Raw genomic sequence first — 24,305 nt, forward strand, 5'->3', positions numbered from 1 at the left:
TCCCTTAGGATGGAGAAAGTATTGTACTGCCAGAGTGGGAGGATTAAGGTCTTTAAGGACATTTTTTTTTTCTTTTTTGAAAGAAAGGTCTCTAAGGATATTAAGGGAGTGTTTTTTAAACTCTCAACCATTTTTAAATTAATTAATACTTCAGCGCTTACATATATAATCTCTCAACTACTTAAAATTAATTAGAATTTAATTTCATAATTTTTACGTAATAATAATACACCTAATTTGTCATTTACAATCTTTTGTATACGTGTGACTTTGACAATCATTTATAAATACAATACACGTCTACCTTAAATAAAACTACGGAGAAAGTGTAATATTCCCACTTTGTATCAACTCGATAAATCAAACCTTTTAATACATACTCAAACGAAACACGAAAATATCTTTATAGAATGGATAGAGTATACAACATCCAAAAAAAACAACAACAATAACAAAAAAAATCCGGTAATTCTGGCGATAAGACTAATTCGTAATCTGTTTCTCTCTCCTCTTATTTTCTTGTAGCAACTATAACACTCTCACACGTACTTTCTTCTCCGCACTTTCCGACCTTCAAGTTCAAATTTTCCATTATTTGCCGAATTAATCAAACCTCTAATCTTCCTTTATTCTGCAAATTATAGTTTTTATTTTACAATTATTGGTGGTACTCCTCTAACTCTATTTTCCTCTTTTCAACCCTAGAATTTTTCTTCTTTGATTCTTATCTTTTTTTCAATTTTTAATTTTTAATTTTATTATTATTATTTTTTTTCTGGAATTGATGTTGTTTAATATTGTGATTCCTAATATTATTATTGAGATTCTAATTTGTGATTTAATTTTTATTGTTTTTTTCAGAGAAAATTGAAGAAGGAAGAAGGTGGTGGTGATGGATAGGTATACGAGAGTAGAAAAACCTAAAGCAGAAAGTCCGATTAATGAGAATGAAATTAGGATTACTACTCAAGGTCGTATGCGTAATTACATTACCTATGCCACCACTCTTCTCCAGGTTTTTTTTTTTTTCATTTTCTCTCTCCTCTCTTTTTTTGCCATTTTTCTATCAATTTTACAATGTGTGTTTTAATATTTATTTTTGGGTTTTGATTAATTTTTTTTGTCTTTTGAAATTTGGATTGCCTAATTTTCGTCGGCATTATTTCAATTTTAGGTTTGATTGCTTAATTGGGTGGATTATAGATGATTAATTGATTATGTTGTTGATCATCCTTTTAAATTTTGTGTAAGGTATTGATTTTGGAGCTTATTGAGTATTTGCTAAAATGTGTATGGAAGTAAGATTGAAGTTTAGATTTTTTTCTAAAAAAAGTGACATGATTTGTAAATATGTTTTGGTTGATTTTTCTTTCAATTGATTTTCATCAATGTTTGAGTTATTCTTATAGTTGAAGTTCAAAATCATGAACCTAGGTACGTAGGTTTCTAAGTACATTAATCATTTAATCTTATAAGATTGTCTGAAAAAAAAGTTCAACTTAATAATAATAATTTAAAGGCGAGTTTAAATTTGTGTGGTCAATTAGCATAATTTTGATTAAAAATGACTAATTTTTATAATTTGTTGTATCGATAATTACTACTCGTAGCAACATCTTTGGGGTTTGGATCCCCTGGTATTTTTTAACTCCTAGTTTATATTTCCACTAATCTTAGGCTCTTAGCTATATGTTAAAAATTAAAATCAACAAATATTATTGTTCCATATCATCTCTAAGTTTAGGGGTATGAATTTACAATAAAAATTAAAATAATACACTACTCCTTCTAGCTCCCGTATGGACAAGTCACACTCCTTGATGGTTTTGAATTGTGATAGACTAGTTGTGGTGGTGGAAATAGATTATGGAGGAGGTAGGTGTGAAGGAGATTGATGGTTGCGAAGAGTGGTGGTGTTGGGTGCTAAAGACGAAAATTTTGAAAAGGTTTGAAGTCTAGAAAGTAGGGTGTGCTTCCTCTTATCTAGGGGCATTGTCATCAGCTGGTATCTAGTCATATATTTTTCAATCTAGATTCTTACAAAGCTACATTTATGTTTGACATAACATGAAGTTACCTCACTGTGCTGACCTTTCTCTACTGATTCCTTTTCCCTAAAAGAGTAGTATTAACTTCTAGTGGCTAGTGTGTATCAAATTTAGGTTTTCGGTATCGATATATTGGATTTTCTTTCTACCATTTCTGCTAAAGGAATCATCTTTGTCAATTGCATTACCAACTGCATGGATTATGATGAATATAATTAAATTAGGTCTTTGAATTGTTTGCTAATCTTACTTCTCTATGATCCAGAATGGATAGCTCAATTGTATAGTTGATAAAGAGGTTAGGCTTTGGAGAAAATATCTATTCATTTCCTTCATACAGTAGGATATTGTTTCCCTTTTGGAAATAAAGGAAGTAGATCATCCCCTCATTATTTCCCTTTAATTTCCCTGTATGAATGTACCCTTGGTCTTTCAAACATGACTATGATGGTAAATCCTCTTAAGATTACGTTTTGAGATACTTTACTTTGACCAATTATTCATTGTGTGGGAAAAAAAAGTGTTTTTAACTTCTGACATTTCCAGCCTACCCCAACTGGACATAGATTGAACCTGTCTCTTCACTAGGTACATCTGACATTCCTAATCTGCTCTGAATGGGTAATATTGATGATTTTGATATCACCAATTGCATGGTGATAGTTGTGGACTTGTGGTTTCCACTAATTTAATGATAAAAGTATGATATTCTGCTCTACAAACTGTTTGTTTACTATCTTAACCATTTTTCATCATCGTTTCTTTCCTGATCATATGTTTATGTTTGGCCTATCTGTATGAATATTTGTGCTGTGATTTACTGGGGCTTGTTCCTGTTGATTAGGAGAAAGGTTCAGATGAAGTTGCGCTTAAGGCAATGGGTAGAGCAATCAACAAGACTGTGATGATTGCTGAACTAATTAAGGTATATTGGCTTTTTAATTTTTATCATTGGTATTTATTTGGGAATTTCGTGAAAAATGATACAACGTGCTATCGATATGTGCACTGTACAATGCAATATAATACAAATTAATGAATATGTAATTAGTGTCACTGTCTCGCCAACTACTAACCCTTTTGTGCAAAATTATATAATTGTTACCAACCTTAATACTTGCTACCAGCCTACCACCAATCTACCTGTTTTGTATAGTATGTGTGCTTGTTTGGTAAGAATTTTCTATGGTTTCAATTTGGTACCAGAGAAGGATTGTGGGTCTCCACCAGAATACATCCATTGGATCAACTGATATTACAGACAATTGGGAGCCATTAGAAGAAGGCCTTCAACCGTATGAAACTGTAAACCTAACCTTGTATTTAGGTTTTTAAACTTGTGTACTGGTGCTAATATTTATTGCTTTCATCCCAAGTAATTTTCTGCTTTTCTCCTGTTACAGCATTGAAACTACTCGTCATGTCTCCATGATCACAATCACCTTGTCTAAGAAAGAGCTGAACATATCATCTACTGGGTAAGACTATTACACTATTAGATTGAATAATACTCTGTGCTATAATAGTCTGATCTCTGAAATTCTGAATAGTTTATCATACCCCAAAACTCAATTGATGGTGTAAAAGTACAGAATATTAGATTAATTTCACATGCAATTTAAATTTAAGATGCTATACAATATATTCCTTGTGATTTTGTGACCAAAAAATGATTTATGAAATAGAATTCGACAACTAATAGCCCATTCCTTGTCCTCAAACAAGAGTTATTTCTATGTGGCATATGTTCCCTTAATCATTGACAGGAGCATATTGTTATCCTAATTACAATCTCCTATATGTAGGAGACTAAAAATAATAGACTACTATCACTAGGTTGTGATATTAAAATATTATGCCATGCCAAAGTCCAATATTTTGCTTGTATTATCTCATCACTAACTGCTAATACAGCATTATGGGTGGTAAATTTGGATCCTAGATGTCCTTGTATAATCCTATTATATTGTATATCAAGAAGCCAGAATTCCAACTTGAGGGTGGTCAGTCTTTGTTTTCATCTCTGTTGTCTTAGAAATTCTTACGTTATTTGTTGAAATAGTGATTTATAACTGAAGTCATTGTGAATTTGTGATATATTAGTAGCTAAGAAGTTGAATTTTTAACTCTTTGTAGTTCTTTTGTGCTGTTGGTATATGAAAGTATAAAACAATCTTAACTCATGTGGTTCTTAAATGAAAATTTTAAATCGCATTTTGCTCATTATATATATTCTTCGTTCTCTTTATGTTTTAGGTATCAACCACCTATCCCTGAAGATCAAGTGAGGCCATCAAATAATTATGATAATGAAGGAGGTTAGATTTTTACTAGTACTTATAAGAAGATGCTTTCTATTAGATTACGAGAGTTTATATTTTAGGTTCCTTTGTAATAAACTTCAGTTAAGGTCACTTTGCAATAGACTTGAGTTAAATGTCCAATTTGACTTCATAAATATGTTGTCCCTGTTTATGTATAAATGACAGCAGATTGGGTGGTCTGCTTTATGTTTTAGATATTTGTTCTCATCATTGCTAAAAGTTGTTCTTTTTCGCATTGAGTAGTCTAGTTTCATTGATCACAATTCATAATCATAAATTTTGATCTATGATTACTGGAAATTTAATTTGTTTGCAACTTTATGGATTAAATTGAGACATAATTGAATGTGTTGTAAATCTTGGATTCATCTTAATTAATCTGATGTGGTTTTGCTCCTGCAACAGAGGATTCACCTGATGTAAGGGGTAGGGGACGTGGTGGCCGAAGTAGAGGCAGAGGGAGAGGTATTTTTATAATCTATCATTTTTGCTTCCTTTGCTTTATTTATGCCATTATTATGAGTTATAATTATCTATTGGATTTTCCACCTGAAGTCCAATATGAGGTTCCTTCGTTTGTGTCTTGACCATTTCTTGGGTTTATGAATTTACTAAACTGGAAAGTTATGTTCTCTACAGGAATGTATAATGGACCAGGGGATTATGATGGAGGTGGTTACTATGGTGGCCGTGGATATGGTGGCAGAGGCCGAGGTCGTGGCAGAAGTCAGAACTTTAGGGGGCGAGGAAGAGGTTATTATGCTCAAGGACCTGGTGGGTATTATGACAATGGTGAAGGGGAAGTGCCTGTTACTCGAGGGCGTGGTAAGCTTTTTTTTTTTTTTTTTTTTTTTTTTTTTTTTAGTATAGCCGTATAGTGTCCATTGTCATTCCTCCACCTTGAACTTAAACTTTATATTGTGGTTTATCATTGCTCACTATTGCAATGGCCAAATACAGTGGTTTTCCCCTTTTCTTCCGCTTTAATATGGGTTGAAACTGAATTCAAAGTTCAATATATGTGCAAGATAGAGAATTCTCCCCTCCCTCACTCCATCCTAAACCCCTTTACCTTTAAGGGTTTTGCTATCTTTGTTTATTCCGTGAGAAGTCTTTCCTTTTACAATTGTTTTTTGTCCTTGGGCTATCTCTTAATTGGGTGAAATACTTTCATCCGTGGTACTCTTGATTGGATTTTCTGCTGATTCTCTGTTTTTGTAGGTCGTGGGCATGGTAGAGGATGGGCTCGTGGTCATGGTTCCGGGGGCGAAGGGACACCTCAAATGGCAGCTGCTTGACCATTGCTGAGGTACAACATTTGGTTTGCAGTTGGAAAAACATGATATTGGATGCCTGCTCTCTTGTGTTGTGTTGGTTGCTAATCATGGGCATTTTCATCTGTTTTAAAGATGTGGATAGTGCTGCTGCCACCGGCATGCAGCTGTGTTTTTGTAGGCTACAGAATTAGGTTTATTATTTCTTGCTGACAGATTTTTTTTTTTTTTTCTCCATCTTCATCTTCAAACACCCAAAGAAAGGTTGTAACATTTTATTTTTCTTTCCCATATAGTTATAATAATAGAGCAGTACATTCTTTTATTCTTAATATATGTTTCATATATTAATGCCCTCAAAGGGGCATCGTTTTGGCAACGACAAGCTTTAGAGTTTAGACCATGCAGAGACTACATTGTTAGCTGAACAAAGCTGTATCAAAATGATTGCACAGACCACAGTGTTGTTTTATAAGTATGATCTCAACGCCTAGAATCAAGAGGGGTTCTAGTCTGAATTTTTTTGTTAATATTGATAGTACAAGTTGCTTGGCTGATAGATTGCAAAATAAAAGCTTGATATCGTTTTCTTTCCTTCACACCGTGCCTAATTGCCTATTGCTGTCTCTGATTAATGTGATTATAGTTGTTTGGTAATAAGAACTGTGTAAAGGAATAATTGCTTACTAGTAAATTCAATTCCTCTCTTGCATAATTGAATTATGTATTGTATTTCCCTGGCAAACTTAACAATTTTGTTTTCATGTATATCAAGCTGCTGAATGACTAAATCATGACAAGTGTCGATAATTTGCAAAAGGCTAGCAAAATTCATTGATGCCAGAATATTGTATAGCATAGCAACAAAGTATCCCTGCTTAAGCAACCCATGATGGTCACTTGAGTAACAATATGAGAACATGCTTCCTACACTCATTATCTATGTAATAAGCTTTAAAAACTGCTTCGCTTTCAACCTAATGAACCACTCGATAGTTTAGTTCTTGACTCAAATTCATGATTTCTTGTATAGTCCATCGCCTTTAAAATTACAACTTATCCGATATTGTTGGTTTGTTCCCATTGATTACCCTTTAAGCACGTCGCACTCTGATTAAAGGCAAGAACGGCAATAAGTCTACCCTTCCAGGCGTTCCAGCCTTCTATTTTTTTGTCAAATTATGGTGATCTCATGGTTACTCAACATATGTTTTATATTGATGCTATGGTAAGTAGTGAATTCGGTAATCTTTAACAAAACAAATGAAGATGAATGATTCTCAGTCCGTTAATAGGACCTCGATGCTAAGCAACTTTGTGATTATTAGAACCATTTCTATCTCTTTACAAAGCTGAACTAAACTCATTTTTAGAATTTCATAGACGTATAGACTGTAGATGGAACTCTTATGCTTCCAACTCATATAACCCCGAGGAACACCCCAGGCTTTCAATTCAATTTATTTAATTAAAACAATTTTGGACTTTTCAGAGCCTAAAAATAATTGTCCAGTATTGTATATGATATACCCTCACATTTGGCTTCCATAAAACATTACTGAACTCGGCAAGATTATGCATTCTATGACCCCGTGAGGCCTACTTGGTGCAAGTAATCATCACATTCATGTCTTGATGCACCTTTCATTAACATGTCTTCAGATGCCTTTGAGAGTTCTTATTCTTGTGTATTTGGCTCATACCCATGCCTACAATATGGTCATACCTTGTCCCTCCCTTTTAGTAATCGTTTTTTTTTCCTGCTGTATTCAAACCATTTAACCTTAGAATCACTATACATCTATACTCCATTTGGCAAACTAATACAAACCATTTTACCCCTTTTTGCAATAAAAATTAAACGGATGTAGTATAAGACAAAGATCAAGGAACAGAAAATTGTTTACTTCTTCACTATGGTCAGACTCATGGCTCGGTAATACACTATTAAGACTCATGGTTTGAGATTGACATGCTGTCATAATTCTCCACTTGTACGTTTCGAACTACAACAATTAAGACTTTGAGAACTGTAAGATGCTTTTAAAACACAAGTTCCCCCTACAAATTAAGCCAGGTAAAATGACCACAATTTACTTATCAGACCATCTTTAATGAGCTGAGCTGAAAGCATTTCGACCATCTTTCCTCAGAAAACCTATCAGACTTGTAGCTTGACTTAAATGCCAAATCCAACTTCAATCCCTAATTTAGAGTGATGGGTGAAAAAACACATCAAACGTATCATGGTAACCAAAACCTCTTACCGCAATTAATATAATTTGTACTCTTATGACACAACAAAATCTAAAATGAACCAACTATGAAGTAACCATTAATTAACAGCAAAATTTCAGATGTCCACAGCAAGGAAAAAACCTTAAAATGAAATATGTAGCTGACAACATTTCACTCGTCAATTTTCTGCAAAAATACTAGCTTAGGGAGGGGGGTGAAGAGAAGTCTTGACAAGGAGAACTACAAGCCCGCAACAACTGACTGTGTAATACTACTTAAGCCTTAAGACGACCATAGAACTTCTGCTTCTCACTGGTGGTCTGGAAACGACCGTGGCCAAACTTGGACGATGTATCAATAAATTTGAGCTTGACCTCCTCAAGGGCAACACGAGATGTCTGCTTTTGGAGAGATTGCCTCAAGGTCACCACTCTCTTCTTAGGACCAACACAGCAGCCCTTAATCAAAATATAATCATCCTTCACAATACCGTAATGAGGGAAACCACCCATTGGAGTGATATCCTTCTCAGTCCTGATTAATGATATAAAAGTAGAATACCATCAGAATGAAGAAATGAAACAACATAGCCCATTCAGACAGCATAGTGGAGAAATGAATTCATTAATGGACGGGTATAATAATTTAAGAATTCTTGAAATGAGATTATAACAAACTAACCTGTCATACTCAGTCATTGCATTGTGAGTCTCCTGACCATTCTTACCAAGCTTGTAGATTTTCTTGTTCATTTCGGTACGGTGATGGTAACCATTCTGACCAGCCCTGGCAACAGTGTATGAGACCCTGGCAGGATGCCAGGCACCAATACAAGCAACCTTACGCAGACCCCTGTGAGTTTTACGGGGAAGACGAGTAACACCCCAACGGGTGACGACACCTTCATAACCCTTACCCTTGGTGACACCAATGATGTCAATCATCTCATCCTTTTGGAACACAGCATCAATTGGAATCTGCTTCTCAAAGAAGCCATAGGCATAGTCAACCTTTTGGGCAATGGTACCACCATTAACCTGAATTTCCATCAGATGGGCTTTCTTCTGTTTCAAACCCTTCATCTTCCTTACCTGAAAGTTCAAAATCAACAAAAGCTCAATTACTAGCGACCACACAACGTACAAATGGCTATAAGGTTACAAACAACCAAATTTGCAAAGGACAGGCCACAATATGAATTAATATTACTGCCTTCACTCTCCAAAGACTAGAGTACAAGTATCATTTCTAAATAAATATAACTGCCTTCACGCTTTTAAGAAGAGAGTTGATCACAGCAAAGAAGTAATTTGCTAGATGCAGAGCATGTTTTCACCTGATTGTGAGCCAAAACTCTGATAACACTAGCATACTTCTTCAACTTCTCAAGCTGAGATTGAATATCTTTCTTGCCCTCTTCACTGTCATATTTCCTAGAGTACTTGGTGAAAGCCTTCTTCTTGGCCTTGCACCAGTTTTTGTAAAACCTTCTCCTGAGCTCCTCACTCAAATGCTGGGCCCAAACAGTGTTCAATGTACGGAGACCACGAGGAGTCTTGACGTAACCAACCACACCAACGACAACCATAGGAGGGGTCTCAATAATTGTGACAGCCTCACAGGTCTCCTTCTTGTGAAGCTCTACAATACAAAATTAACAGAGGTACAATGTTAGAAACAGACATCATCATAATACAAAATTGCTCTTATTCAAAATAATTATGGACAAATAACATACTTGACCCAGGCTTCTCAACCTCCCTCACAATGTGGGTCATTCCTGCCTTGTTGCCAAGGAAGGCAGTTAGGTGTGGTGCCTTACTGGGATCATCCTTGGGAAAAGCCTTCACTGTAAAAAAAAATCAAAAGGGTTCAATAAGGTGTCAGCTCCCATCTTATTCACATTAATTATAGCATTAAAAAAAATAACAAACAAACAAAAACTCATACAAATCACCAAACAACAAAGCTAATTACAATTAGAAGCAGCAAAATGAATCACAAAGATTGAGGCCCAATTTCAGACAAACACACACATTCTCACAGCAGTTGTACAATCTACCGGATCCTGTGGTTGAATATTAATAGTTTATATTTACTTATCTAATTGAACACACTACAGATTCATAATCAAAACACAGAACAGGACATTCTCTAAAGGTTTCAAAATCACGATCACTCATAAATCAACTCTAATCAATGCATCTTATACATATATGAGAAATATATGACTAGTAGTAATATAAAAATAAAACATAACACTATAACACGATACATAATTCCTCAATATAATATCAATTCATAGATATACAATCGATTCGATTCAGACCTTGAACGATAATTATTACAAATAAACGGTACTAGTTCTTACCCTTTCCTCTGTGGCGAGCTGCCCTCTTCCTGGGAAGAAACCCAAGGGAACCATGTCTGGGGTGCTCAAACTTCCTGTGAGACATCTTACTTTTTTCTTACCTGCGTTTACATGTATCACAAACCAATCAGATAAACAACACTAACCACCATCATCTGGGTAATTATCAAAAGCGTTTAAATTCTTAAAAAAAGACTATTCTTTAATCATCAAATACAAAATGCACATTAAACAGAAGATAATCATCAAAAACTACCGCAAAAAGAAGTTTAATTAGGGTTCATTAAGCGGCGCGTTCATTTCAATTAAACCCTAATCAGAAATTCTCACATAATAAAATAATAAAAGACCACATTTATATTTACTCCAGAACAATATTCATCTAATACTAATTTCACAGTATTTACACTTAAAAATTAAGTGAGTTATTAATAAAACATACATTTCAATGCATTCAAATAATCAAACAGTTCACTAATCTAAGCATGAAAATAGATCCAAATTCGAGGAAATGAAAACATTAACAAGCAGAAAATCAACAATAACTCATTAAAATTAATACACCATTCAACAAGATATGCATCAAAAACAAAAATGAAAAAGATGATGAAATGAAACACGCAACAATTACCCATTGATTCATTTGGACATAAATCGAATGAATGAAAGCGAAGAAGAGAAGCAAATTACAGAGATTTCAGAGAAGTGCGAAGGAGAGAAGGGAGAGAGAAGAGAACCTGAGTCCCAGCGACTGCGATAAACCAAAATAAGTGAGAGGTCAGCTAAAACCCTAGAATGCCAGCTTTTTATACTGTGATTTATTTTTGGGTGATAAATAAATAGAGAGAAAGCCTACAAATCTTCTTTAGGGTTCAGTATTTGGGCTGGACTTTTAGCCCTTTAATTTTATTGAGGTGAATGAGATACTTCATTTCGTTAGAACTTTTGGGCCCAAGTGGGTGATTAGATCTTAAAACTCGAATATCTCTAGCAAAAAAATCTTTCGAATCAGGTTTGGGTCGTGTTCACGTGAACAATTATTCATATTTGATTTGATATGATTTTGGGTAGAACTTGGGATTTGGATCTGCTTAGTCGGGTGATTGGTTAAGTTCTTTTTATCTTATAATGTGAATTTATTACTAAAAATCTCATTAAAAAAAATAATAATAAAATAAAATACAATAAAATAAAAAGCATTAAGGCTCCGTTCGCTTTATCTTATTTTTGCTGAATTGAAATTATTTTTACTGAACTGAAATTAATTTTACTGAACTGAAATTATTTTTGCTAAACTGAAATTATTTTTACTGATTTTTAGTTATATTTTTTCTTTAAGATTACTGATTTTTATCGATCTAAAATTATTTTTACTGAATATTATTTTTTTAAGGTGAAATAAACAGGCCTAAGACCTAGAAATCCATACAAATAACATTTTTTATTTTTTTGAAACACATACAAATAACATTTTATAAAAATAAGATTTGTGTAATTATACAAATCTAACAATACCTCACTTAATAATATTTTTTTCTTATGTATTAGTGTTCGTATTATTATGGTCAAAGTTCAGGCAAGAAACATGATGTATAAAATGACAACCTAAATTAGGTCATACCTAAAAATTCAGTCCAAACAACATTTATTGGTTGAAGATAACGCCAATTGTATAACTGTTTGCTCGACACATAGTAGATCAATTGTAAAATATATACACCTGCTCGCCCAATTGATCTCTACCTAGTAAGGGCCCATGGTGGCATGGTCTTGAGTAATTGATAAGAGTCATGACCATAAACGGCTAAATTAATACTTCCTCCGTTTTTTAATAGTTGCAACAATTTGACTTTTATACTATTCATGTATTTCACTTTGACTAGGTTTGGTGATTTATACTTAAGCAAAAATATAGTCATGTGGCATCTTGTTAGATTTGTCTCAATTTATACTATTTTAATATCAAATCTTTATAATATTTACATATTGGTAATTAAAGATATTAACAATTGAAATTATGCATCGACAAGCGTGAAAAGAGAAGTGTTGCAACTATAAAAACACAGAGAAAGTACTTAACAAGGAAAGTAGATCATACAAACCACCCAAGTGGTCACCCGAACTATTATGGGCTTCATGGAAGTGTCTTGTTCTCTTAAATTGAATTTTATAATGACATGGTTTTGAGCACCAAACGTGCCTTTTCGGGGCCTGATTGCTTGGGGATCCTGGAAAGCATCTCAATGCATATTCTTTCATTGAAGAACCAAAAGTATTTTTCAAGGGCCAAAATTAAAAAGCTATAATTAGTGACGGAACCAGAAAATTTATATAGAGGGAGCCATTATTATAAATTTTAGTTGTATTTCTTACCGTATATACTACCTCCGTTAACAGTTATTTGCAACAAAGAGGGGTAGCACGGACTCCTAGGCAAAAGTTTTTAAATATGATTATTAAAATATAAGGGCAGTACTTAAGTATTAATCCAAAAAAAAAAAACACAATTAACCTAGACCACCAAACCCAGAACCCAAAATGACCACCACTTCTGAAACCTAGAACCCACTGAAAACCACCACCACCGAAAACCCAGAACCCATCGAAAACCACCAAACCCAAAACCCATAATCACCACCATCACTACCGAAATCCAGAACCCACTGAAAACCACCACCACCGAACCCACCAAAAACCACCACCACCGAAAACCCAGAACCCACCGAAAACCACCAACACCCACGAATCGATTGAAAACCACCACCAAAACCCACTGAAAACCACCAATATCCACTGAAAAACCACTACCAAAACCCGTCGAAAACAACCGCCAAACCCACCGAAAACAACCACCACCCCAACGAATTGAATTAATCCCAACCACCACCACCACCACGAATTGAATTAATCCCGATTAAGCCACCACCACGAAACCCACAAAACCTAGACCACCATCCACGAAACTCGTGTCGCCCAGAACCACCACACCCATGAAACCCACAAGTGACCACCTCCAAATCTGGACAAAAGATGGGGAAGATGAAGAAGGAGTGAGATTTTGATGATGAAGGAGGAGAGAGAAATTTTGATGATGAACCACTAGGAGGAGTGAGATTTTGATGATGAAGGGAGGAGTGAGAAATTTGATGAACAAGATGAATGTTAAGAGATCTGTTTTTTTTTTTACAATTTTTTTTTTTTTTTTTTTTTTGAAGATTAGATGAGTTAAGTTAACGTTATAATAGAGTATGGTTAGTGAAATGATCAAGGGAGTAAGTTGGTTAAGTGAGGGCAGTTTGGTCATTTCTTACAAAAAAAAAAACTTACTAAAAGAGGAAAAAAAACATTTGTTGCATATAATAGATAGCACTTGTTTATAGCAAATGTTGCAAATAACTGTTAACGGAGGTAGTATTAAAAATTGGAATCTTAAAGAAAAATAGAAAGGTCATATGCATATTGCTAGGAAAAATGATCATAAAAAAGAAAGATAAGATAAAATGAATTAATGTTTTGTTTAAATCCAAAGAAACAATGTAAATTTCATTTGCAAGGATTGAACACAGTAAAGCAAAAAAGTTTTACACTATTTAAACCCCAAAGTAAACCAACTTTGCCTAATGTAATGTTTTACACCTCTAACATTAGGCAACTCGTGTTTTACACCTCTAACATTAGGCAACTCATGTTCATATAATGCTTTACACCTCTACTAACATCATCGTCTAAAAACCTATCTACCTAGTTCTACAAGAATATATAAATACATATGTATTTATTTTTTTTAACTTTTTTAATGAAGATATTAATCTACATATAATTAACATTAGTTATGCTTTAAAAAACACGTGTAAGATCATTATCCTATTTTAATTGTCTTGATTGGGAAGAGGTTTTGACCTCTTGTCTAATTGTCTTATGCCACTTCGATCTAGGTCTCTAAAACCTTACCAATCTAGTTGTTATCTACACTAATATGAACATAATTATGTTTTTTTTTTTAATTCATGTCAACAATCATTGACATAATTAGCACAATACCCATCTATACGTTAAGGAAAAAGCATATATATGGATGTCATAATGTTGAATTAAGCTCACTTTTGACAAAATTTGTTAACACAAGGAAGATTCCATATATAGCTACCTAGGGAGATGTCGAAGATACTCTACTAGTTACACTAGAATACTATATACTATCCTAGGACCTTCATTTTAGACCTTATGCCTCATTGACTATTCAAATTACATAATATACCCTAAATTAAAGGTCACAATTTTAGAAAAACTTGGTAACAAATTAGGATTACAACTTTTTTTTTTTTTTTTTTTTTTTTTTTTTTTTTTTTTTAGCAAAACTTAAATAACAAACTAGTGAAACTACTAGTAGTTGATTGAAAATTCAGCAACTAATGATGTCAACCAAGTCAAGATTAACTTTGGCCCACTTGGGAGAAATTTGAACCTCAAGATTCAAAATTGGGAATATATAATGTTGACCATGGAGCTAAAGTAAGTTAAGTCATCTTTTTTAGACTGGAATATGAAATTAATCAAGTTATAGATTATTTCTCGAAAGTTTATAATTTTAACAATCAAATTACCTATTTTCTTTTTTTTTTTAGACTACTGAAATATGAAATTAATCAAGTTATAGATTCTATAGTAACATTATATACTCCCTTAATATGAATACTAAAATTACTAGTGTGGGATGCCGAAGCGACTGTGTCAGGATAGGTTGCTCGAAGGTTGGATGTTTTGAAAGATTTGCTAGAGGGAGATGCTTCTATGACTAGGGCAATCAAAAACTATGCACAAGGCTACTTTCTATGGTGGTTGATTTACGATGATTTTCGCAAATTGGATTTATTTGATGTTTTTATGTCTTTTCATATTTAGAGAGTTTGCAATACGATATCTCATCTAGTGGCTAGGTGGAACAATCATAGTAGTAACTAGTATGTATAAAGTTTGTTATTTGAACTCTTTTTCCAAAACTATTATAATTTTAGCGGAATCCGATTTATAATAAGGTATTACGTATATGCTAGCCTAAATAGTTTTCCCTCAAAAAATATAAACTAAAGTTATTGATACAAATTAATTTTAATATCAAGTTATCATGCTCAAAAATTAAAATCCACTTACGTAACTTTGTAAAAGCTAATGAAACATGCATGTACTTTTGGACAAAGTGACAAATCCAATAAATTATTAGTTATATGTTTTTTCTTTTGGATACAAGTTTAATAAACGAAAATAAAGTATTCCAAACAACCGAATGCATATATAAATTCCTCCAACATTGTATTTAGCTATTGTGTGAAGGGGAATTTCCTTTCTTCTTTAAAGCTAACTAATATATACACTACATATAAGTAACTTATTGTACCAGATATAACTTATTATTGTACGAATGCATTATAAACAAAACAAAACATTAACATGATATCATTTAAGGACAACAATTAAATTATTTAAAGTAAGAGAGTGAGGTATAGCTCAAGTGGTTAGAGCTCCCCTCCCGATTCCAGGAGATCTTGGGATCGATTCTCATCACCCGCTCTTGTGGCTCTCTAAATACCAAAAAAATAAATTATTTAAAGTAAACTAGTACAAAAGATACATTCCATATTGATGATCTATCATATTAATATTGATGAAAATAGCAATTATATACTTCGATCCTTATTATTTGTTAGCTTGTGTGAATTACTTATATGTTCATGGCCGAATAACCATAATTTTTTCTTTATTAAAACTACAACACATGATCATCTAAACGACATACCAACTTTTGAACATGAGATTATAATGCATTAATTATTCTCACATCATTTGACTAGATATAAACAAAACAAAAAAAAAAAGTAATTTAAGGTGTACTCCTTAAATTAATATACACAATATATACTTCGTATTTGTATAATCTTGAAAAATTCTTTGAAAGTGTAGATAAAATAAATAAAAATAATGGCATCATAATACTTGAAAAGGCTAAAAAAAAGAGAGTTGCCTTGGCTTGAAAGTTTCGCAGATAAAGTAAATAAAAACAAACGGACTACAAAGAGTTTCAAGTCGGTATATTTTACATGACGTGTTCTCAATTTAATTAATTAGGCCAAGAAATAGACGTTAATTTTGCGTGTTAAATCCTTAATTCCACCTCCTCTTTTATTCTTTATCTTAATTTTAATTTAATAATAATACTACTATAAATATAAATTTCCAAAACATGCGATACACCCTTCCTTGTTTTCTTCCTTGTATTTTCTACGCTTCTTCCTCTTTCTCTCTCCTCTACCTTAACCCTTAACACCGCCTTATCATATATTTATACATCAAACAAAAAAAATAAAAATATCTGATCAAATTTTAGTTATAAGAAAAATATAATCATGGAAGAACTTTTTGTTACGGACTTAGACATGGAGGTGGCTAGGCAGCTAGTGCAGCTAAGCGAAGGCGAAACAACAATGACGACAACGACAGCGACAACGAGTAGCTCCGGCAGTTGTAATAACAACCACCTCCTCTACACCACCCTCGACAAGGTTGATGGTGTTCAACATCGTCGGGTAGTGTTTAACAACGACTACGACAACGACGACAAGGTTGATAACAACAAGAGGAAGAACAGAAAGAAGGATGTTAATAATAATAATAATAAGATAATATCGTTGAGGTTATCGACGTTAGGTTCTGACGTGGCAGGAGAATTAGAAGATGTTGATTATCGAAGAAAGAAATATAGGAGGTATCGTTCTATTGTTGAGTTGTATAATCTTACCAAGCCTGTTAATTATTAATCAATTGTATAATTAATTATCTGATATTAAGTATTATAAGTTTATAACAATGTAATTAGCGTGGATTTTGGTATCTTTTACTAATTGAAGCTTATGTTTGAGGCTTGTATTTTGGAATAGTATGTAGAATTTCTGCATTATATTGTAAATATGACAATAATGACAAATTAAAAACTAGCCTACTTAAAAAGAGTATGATTTTGTGAATACTGGTTTGGTTTTGTAGTAACTACACAAAACACAAGTCTCATTAGTTTATGAATAATGAGTAATAATTTTTATAAGTGTGTTTGGATCTTATATAGTTATATTGCTAATCCTTATCTCATTGCTGGCTAAAAATGTTTTCTCAAATTAACTATTTGTTTTGGATGTAATTAAAAGTAATTTACTTTACAACACTTTTCATGAAAGTATATCATAAAAGAAAAACATTAATTTATACTCGTATAATTTGAACTAGTATTGTAAATACTAAATCGAATAAAGTAATATAACACCGTGTTATCAATACCATGACAATACTACAATAGGAAGATCTTCGATTGAATCTACAACTCGTGTTGGTTTGATTAGGTCCGTTAATTTAATTGCTTTAATATTTCATAAGGTATTATTGTAGTATTTAAAAAGAGAGAAGCAAATTTCTTAGTCCTCAAGTAGTACTAAATCTAAGGTAATATTCTGAGTGTGTGTCTCTGCATGCTCCTTAAGCTACTTTTACTTTTTTTAGTCATTTAAAGTTATCAAGAACTTCGTAGCCAAGGAATTAGACTATATCTTTCTTTGAAGTCGCGTCGCATCCCCGCATTCAAACCCTAAATCCAAAAAGAAAGACTGCTTTTTTGCGTTTTTATTGACCAAAAAGTCCAATGCCATTTCTTTTTTCTTACTCTTGAGTGTGATGAACATTGTGTACAAGTTATAATGCTTCCTACAATTACAAAGTAATAGAGATTAAGGGACGATTCAGTAGTCCTTTATAGGGGATGCTCGTCTATTTCACTTCATCATAATAATCCGGTAAAAACAATGGGGAGTTTGTACTACACGAACCGCTGCACTAGATCAGAACTCAACACCGAGTATCCAAGAACAGATAATTATAGGGTCAGGAAAACTGGACTTTGTTGGATCTTGTGATCTTCTCAAAGATGTGAATGGACACGATCATGGAGTTCCAGCAGCACATATAAGGATCAAAGGGCCAAGTAATGATTGGAGTCAGTGTTGTCATGATCTTTCTCATGTTTTCCAGACACGGATGGTTCCATCAACAGAGGCAGTTATCATACAGTCGTCCTTCGGATGATAGCTTACACTTGTAACCTGGTTGAATAGGGCAAAAGTCCTTGTCAATAAATTAGTAAATTCAGAATGTAGGGGTTCAAATGACAAATTCTACAATAACAGCATTTTAATAGACATCTGAGCAACAAGAGAACAATGTACAGGTAGAACACAGAATGACAGTAATACCCTTGAAATGAGTGAAGTAGAGACTGAAGACCAAAGAGCGGAGAAACTAAGCTTCTGATTATAGTGTTATGGACCTAACATAAAAGACATTTAGCTTTACTCAACCAATAAGTGTCATCATTTCAAAACAACCATGACGGATAACCTAAAATTTTGTAATTAGGAAATAACAAAAAAATGGATGGTTCTAATGGCAAATTACAAATGCATAACTAGTTCTGAACTTCTGATGCATCAACCAATTTTCAGTCAGAGCCATCGACTTCAAAAAAAATTATTTGTCAAAATATCCAAGTTGCTGAAACCAACTCCAGCGACATAGGACCAGCTAAAAAACTTATCCTTCATTCTAAACTAAGCGTCCTTTAAGGTTATGCAAACAAGTTAAGGAGTTGCTAGTTTTATTGGTATTCACTTTGGAAAAGTGAAATTGTATCGGGATTTTAAACTAACAAGGCATTGCTACGTTGGACAGGGAAAAAGAAACTTTAGGAAGTGGACGCATATTGTGAAGTGTAGTACAGAGTAGTACTTAGCAGGGCCATGGTGGGAAAGTAAAAACACACAAAAGAAAGATAAATAGAAGCAGTTCATGAAGTGTTCTGTTCCTATAAAAGTTTCAGAGGAACCTACAATGCAAACTCTCGGCTGGCACATTTAGAGGATGGGAAAAAAAAAATACAACAGACAAAACCATATGTAGTAATTAAACTATACAGTAACATTCACGATATCAAGTTGCCAACTCTCCAACCCACTTAAGGGCAATTTGGAGCATGCATAATCAATGCCACATTGACTTAAGTAGCTTTAGCTGTTGATGCATAATTTATTAACTGCCACTGATTTGGGTTCAGTTAACAAGGGTTGCTAAATTAAACTGGAGAATGGCTGAAGAACAAGGTCTATGGTTCTTATTTAACTAAAATTAGATCTATGGTGAAAAGGTTGCTTGCAGAGCCAAGACACTATCTAAGCATTGTTGGAGATAATTACACTACTATTTTCAGTTCAATAACATCTGGCTGCGACATATCTCTCAACATCAACACCACAGAATCAGGAAACATTTGCTGACTTCAGGGAAATGTGAGACAAACTTTGTTTTTTCCTCTTTAAGAAAAATGATGCTTTAGCAACAATAAGCATGTGCTTAATAACATTACCACTGAGGCATGAGCACGAAATCTTGAAGCCACAGAAGCATCCACCAAATCCCAGAAGAAAACATAGCCATCCTCCGAACCACCAGCCACATAAGCATCACTATTAGTCAGGCAGCAGTCCAATTTGTATGACTAATGTGCAAAAAACAAAGAATATTAGTAAAGACTTATGATGGGAAATACCAATCAAATCACAAGAAAATTACACTGATGAGAGTAGATGAAAATACAGAAATATGGCTAATTATGAAATAATGTGGAAGATGATTAATGTTCAAACTTGAATCACTAGTGCAGTGCACTTTTCATAAGAAGTGTAAAATGGCATGCAAACCTTGCACACATGGCCTTTGTATTCTATTACACTGATGAGAGTAGATGAAAATACAGAAATACGGCTAATTATGAAATAATGTGGAAGATGATTAATGTTCAAACTTGAATCACTACTGCAGTGCACTTTTCATAAGAAGTGTAAAATGGCATGCAAACCTTGCACACATGGCCTTTGTATTCTTGAAGTAGCTCCCCAGAAGTCCTATTATATAACAATCATTTAATGCATTAACAGAGAAAAATCTCCAGCTCAAACCTTATACCAACATGAGGAAGGTAAAAAAACATACCTGTCAAGAAGACGTAAAGTAGAATCTAGACAACTGGCCAATGTGCAGTTACCATCATTTGACAATGATATACAGTTGACAGGTTGTCCTAAGTTATCAGATAGTTCCCTGTTTGTATCCAGAAAAATGACATTATAATTTTATCTTTACAATATTTTAGGGGTTTAGTAGGCGGTGATGGTGGTCATGAGAATATATGTAATCTTGCAAGGGAAATCCCATGTCAATGTCCATGGTAATGCTTCTCGACCATCAAGTAGATGGATTTATTTGTAAATTTCCATCATCACTCTTTATCCATTACCCCTAGTCGACACTCAACACACACATAGGAGTAATTGGGGATAGAGTTGCATTACTATGGACATGAAACTTTCCTTATACGAATACGAACTAAGTAATTACTTTTACAAGTATACAGCCATTCACTACCGCCTACCAAATGGGCTGTGAAAAAAAATATGGAGCACTTCACAAACAATTCATGTTAGTTACCAGTTACTACTGATCCTAACTTGATATGCGTCAATATACATACCTACCGATGCGAATATCAAATGTTCGGACAGTCCCATCAACGCTTCCAGCAATAATTTCACCACTCGTCAAGCATACTGACATAACACTGTCTTGAAAAGTGTCAATGATCTAAAATTACAAGCAACATATATGTCATAAAATCAAACAGATGACTACCATAACGAAGTAATATAATGCAATTATTCAAAGCACAGAACAACTCAAGCACTATACAGAGTGAGTATTAAGAAGCGACAATCAACTGAAAAGAGGGACTCCAACCTGAATTGGTTCAGTATTATGAGATCTACAATCCCAAGCACGCACAGAACGATCATACCCAGCTGATACAACAACAGATGAATACTCATTGAACTTCACCGCATTTACCTGGAAAAAAGAGGTTAAGAAGCTTTCCCATTCGTGAAGCAACATACAAATAAACATATCATAGGATGTTTACGCAAAGGTGGTAAAACTGTTCATTTCTTATAGGGACAGAGTGGAAATAGGACCAGTCAAATAGTAGCAAAATATATAACATACTACCTCCATTTCATATTATTTGCAACTTTGGCCAAAAATGGATGCTACCCATTATTTGCAACAAATGTTTTCTTTCTTTTTAGGTTGTCATTCCTCTCTATCTCTCTACTCATCACATGCATCCATAATTTTCTCACTCCATGTTACACTCACAAACAAATTTTGCCTAGGAGTCCGAGCAACCTCCAAAGTTGCAAATAATACGTAACGGAGGCTATCGTTAGATCAAGTGGGTAAGGACTAAACAACAAGATGGTTCTCATTACGCCAAGCTCACATGAGCTCAACAAATGCGTTAAAAAACATTCATTATCTAACAACTCCACATATTATTGCAATGAGAGAAGAATGACACACATCAACTCCACAGGAAAATCTGATGCTTCACAAGCAGATTTCTGCAACATAGACATTGAATCCCCTAACATAGTTCAATCGGTTGATCAAAGGGATGAACTGTGACCTCAAGCTTCAAATAACAATCCTCCAACACACAACACTGCTTTTCAAAACCCAGCATAAACGGTGTTATGACCAATACGAGAGGAATGGAGAAATACTTGTGATTTGTGTGAAGAACATGATCTGTTTATGATATAGTTCAAAAAAGTCATATCACTTTCCTACGTCTTCCTTCCATCTATAACTATAAGGTTCACATCAAATCAACAAACCACAAGACATTCTGATTCCACAACGCAACTTCAGTACTTTTACAGTGTTTTTGGATGGGATACTTTGGAGAGGAGAGGAAAGGAGGAGAGAGACGAATACATTTTCCCCGATTTGAATATAGTAATAAGGTCAGGTTAGAAAGATATCCTTCAGGGAAAGATATGGTAAAGAACTGCAAGCCCTCAACGCTCTCCTACATTCCCCTACTGTCCTTCAAATAATTGATTTGCACTTGATGCCAATTTTAAGGAGATACAAAACTAGTTCAGTCATAACCAAAAAAAGTTGTATAAAGTTTGTCTGTGAACTAACCTCACTATCATGTCCACGGAATTTGCGAATAACCCGGCCAGTAGATACATCCCAGTAAAATATTTGACGGTCACCGCCACATGAGACAATCTTTGAGTTGTCCCTGAAATAGACATTGATGATTGCTCAGCAAATCAAGTCAAGTGTGCATGTTACAGGACAGATAAATTCCTCACATCCAAGCTGAAAATGGTTTGAAACTTGTTAGAAATTTGGCAAATCCTCAATCATGCAAAAATCTTTTCCACAATTTCAGTTCTTATAAACACTTTTCTAAATGCACCAAGTTCCCTAGATCACAATCTGAAGTCCGAACACAGGCCTTCTCTGATGGGTGCTCATCCATTATTAAGATGTAGGCATTGCGTAGACAGAGAACAAGAATTGAAGTTAAATTGCTGGTTGCTGCTTTAAGGTTTATAAGTTAACAATAATGTCACCATTCAAGTGCCATATTTCATGGGTCACTGGGCAAAAGTTATAATTTCAACTCAACATGAAGGCTCACTATCTTTTGCTATCTATTTTGATCTTTACTTGTTTCAAGATAAGGGTTTGTATTGTTATGTTTTGTCAAGCTATATGGATCCTTAGCACTTAACTCCCAAATCATCATCAGGCCATTATAAAAAATATATACTCCGTATATATATTGCCCCTATACTCTGCCAACCTCTTCAAGTAAGCATATTAGTAATAGTGTTAACTACTCGATTACAAACACAAGCATCACTAATCGTTTATGATTTTGCAATCACAATTGCTAACTGAAAATATTGTACAGCACTGCACAAAAATATTCGTTACAGATAAGGTCAATAGCATTTTTATTAAAGATCAATAAGAACACAATCAAAACAATTCACAATTGACAAACCATCTAACTAATTGACACCATCTCCTTTCTCCCCCACTACCAATCATATAAGCTACCCTAATTCTAATCAAAACAATTAAAAGACATAAAATTACGGTAATGAACTCTAATATTGACACAGTGAAATATTACTTAGCTAGCAACAAGAATAGTTCTCCTTAGCTAGCAAACGGGCAATGTCCATTATAGCAACAAGAATACACTATAACTAGTTATCTACCTAGTAAATTAGGAAATAGCAGTATCATACTATGATTTGCATAACAAAGAATCAACAAACATAATGTATAACATCCCAAATTCATAAAACTAAAAAAAGATAATAACTTTGATAAAATCAACCAAAATAATAAAGAAAGAAAAAAGAGAGAAAGGGAGTAATATACGGGGTGACATGGACATCGCGAACTTCACGACCGTGAGATTTGTAGGATTTGATGTGAATACCACGGTGAGGATTCCAAAGGCGAATGGTACGGTCTTTGCCGCAACTCAGACAATAATTACCGTCGGCGTTGAAGCGGGCTGCTAAAACTGCGCCTTCGTGTCCCTTCAGCACGTTTGCCTCCTTCGTCGGTAACCCTTCCCCGCTCATTCTTTTTCACTCCTCCCTTCGATGTTTCCTGCCTTGTTGCTTCTTTCTTTTTCTTGTAAATGTTGTTAATCACGATATTACGCTCTTACCAAGTCGTCTGGGCGCTAATTACTCTTACGGTGTTTAGTTTGATTACTATAGATTAACAACAGCTAGCGTTTTACGACTTTTACCAATTGAGCTACCCTTATAATTTTTATCTTTCTTCTGAAGTAACCCGTCGAACTTCTTGGAATTTTTAAAATCTTTTTTATTGAGATTTCTTTGACGGATATCATAAGAGTGAGTGAAAATGTATTGATGTTGTAAATTACGAAGTATATATAGTTATCACACAACTTTAGATAGCATTATAAAAGTATTCAAAATACGTAGTAAGAATAATATTGCAATTTTAGTTTGGTAGCACGAGAAAGAAAGTTAAGTCAATTTTTAAGTACATA

At 33.9% G+C, this 24,305-nt stretch overlaps 4 protein-coding genes across 5 annotated transcripts; 1 reads left to right on the forward strand and 3 right to left on the reverse strand.

Moving 5' to 3' along the window:
* The first annotated feature begins 34 nt into the window (after positions 1–34).
* On the forward strand, positions 35–6,031 carry LOC110695216 (ribonuclease P protein subunit p25-like protein). 2 transcript variants are annotated; one of them, XM_021872444.1, is made up of 9 exons: positions 35–465; positions 862–1,015; positions 2,893–2,973; positions 3,255–3,343; positions 3,452–3,526; positions 4,305–4,366; positions 4,778–4,837; positions 5,012–5,197; positions 5,594–6,031. In XM_021872444.1, the coding sequence occupies exons 2-9, from the start codon at positions 893–895 to the stop codon at positions 5,668–5,670; spliced, it is 753 nt and encodes a 250-aa protein (XP_021728136.1). In that variant the 5' UTR covers positions 35–465; positions 862–892; the 3' UTR covers positions 5,671–6,031. The 2 variants fall into 2 exon arrangements, with proteins under 2 accessions (XP_021728136.1, XP_021728135.1); XM_021872443.1 differs by lacking the exon at positions 35–465 and adding an exon at positions 472–667.
* Positions 6,032–7,954: 1,923 nt separating this feature from the next.
* On the reverse strand, positions 7,955–11,071 carry LOC110695217 (60S ribosomal protein L3-like). The gene is made up of 6 exons (XM_021872446.1): positions 10,993–11,071; positions 10,256–10,356; positions 9,623–9,733; positions 9,221–9,525; positions 8,566–8,975; positions 7,955–8,418 (listed from the first exon to the last, which is right to left on the reverse strand). The coding sequence occupies exons 2-6, from the start codon at positions 10,338–10,340 to the stop codon at positions 8,160–8,162; spliced, it is 1,170 nt and encodes a 389-aa protein (XP_021728138.1). The 5' UTR covers positions 10,341–10,356; positions 10,993–11,071; the 3' UTR covers positions 7,955–8,159.
* Positions 11,072–12,813: 1,742 nt separating this feature from the next.
* On the reverse strand, positions 12,814–14,300 carry LOC110695332 (keratin, type II cytoskeletal 2 epidermal-like). Its single transcript, XM_021872586.1, has 3 exons — positions 14,297–14,300; positions 13,137–13,274; positions 12,814–13,028 (listed from the first exon to the last, which is right to left on the reverse strand). The coding sequence occupies exons 1-3, from the start codon at positions 14,298–14,300 to the stop codon at positions 12,814–12,816; spliced, it is 357 nt and encodes a 118-aa protein (XP_021728278.1).
* A 3,623-nt stretch (positions 14,301–17,923) lies between these two features.
* LOC110695219 (WD repeat domain-containing protein 83-like) lies at positions 17,924–24,083 on the reverse strand. The gene is made up of 8 exons (XM_021872448.1): positions 23,654–24,083; positions 22,391–22,493; positions 21,140–21,247; positions 20,877–20,986; positions 20,339–20,446; positions 20,205–20,250; positions 19,713–19,844; positions 17,924–18,396 (listed from the first exon to the last, which is right to left on the reverse strand). The coding sequence occupies exons 1-8, from the start codon at positions 23,860–23,862 to the stop codon at positions 18,313–18,315; spliced, it is 900 nt and encodes a 299-aa protein (XP_021728140.1). The 5' UTR covers positions 23,863–24,083; the 3' UTR covers positions 17,924–18,312.
* Positions 24,084–24,305: the final 222 nt, after the last annotated feature.

This window comes from Chenopodium quinoa, unplaced genomic scaffold, assembly GCF_001683475.1.
Source record: "Chenopodium quinoa cultivar QQ74 unplaced genomic scaffold, ASM168347v1, whole genome shotgun sequence".
Classification (NCBI taxonomy): Eukaryota; Viridiplantae; Streptophyta; class Magnoliopsida; order Caryophyllales; family Amaranthaceae; genus Chenopodium; species Chenopodium quinoa.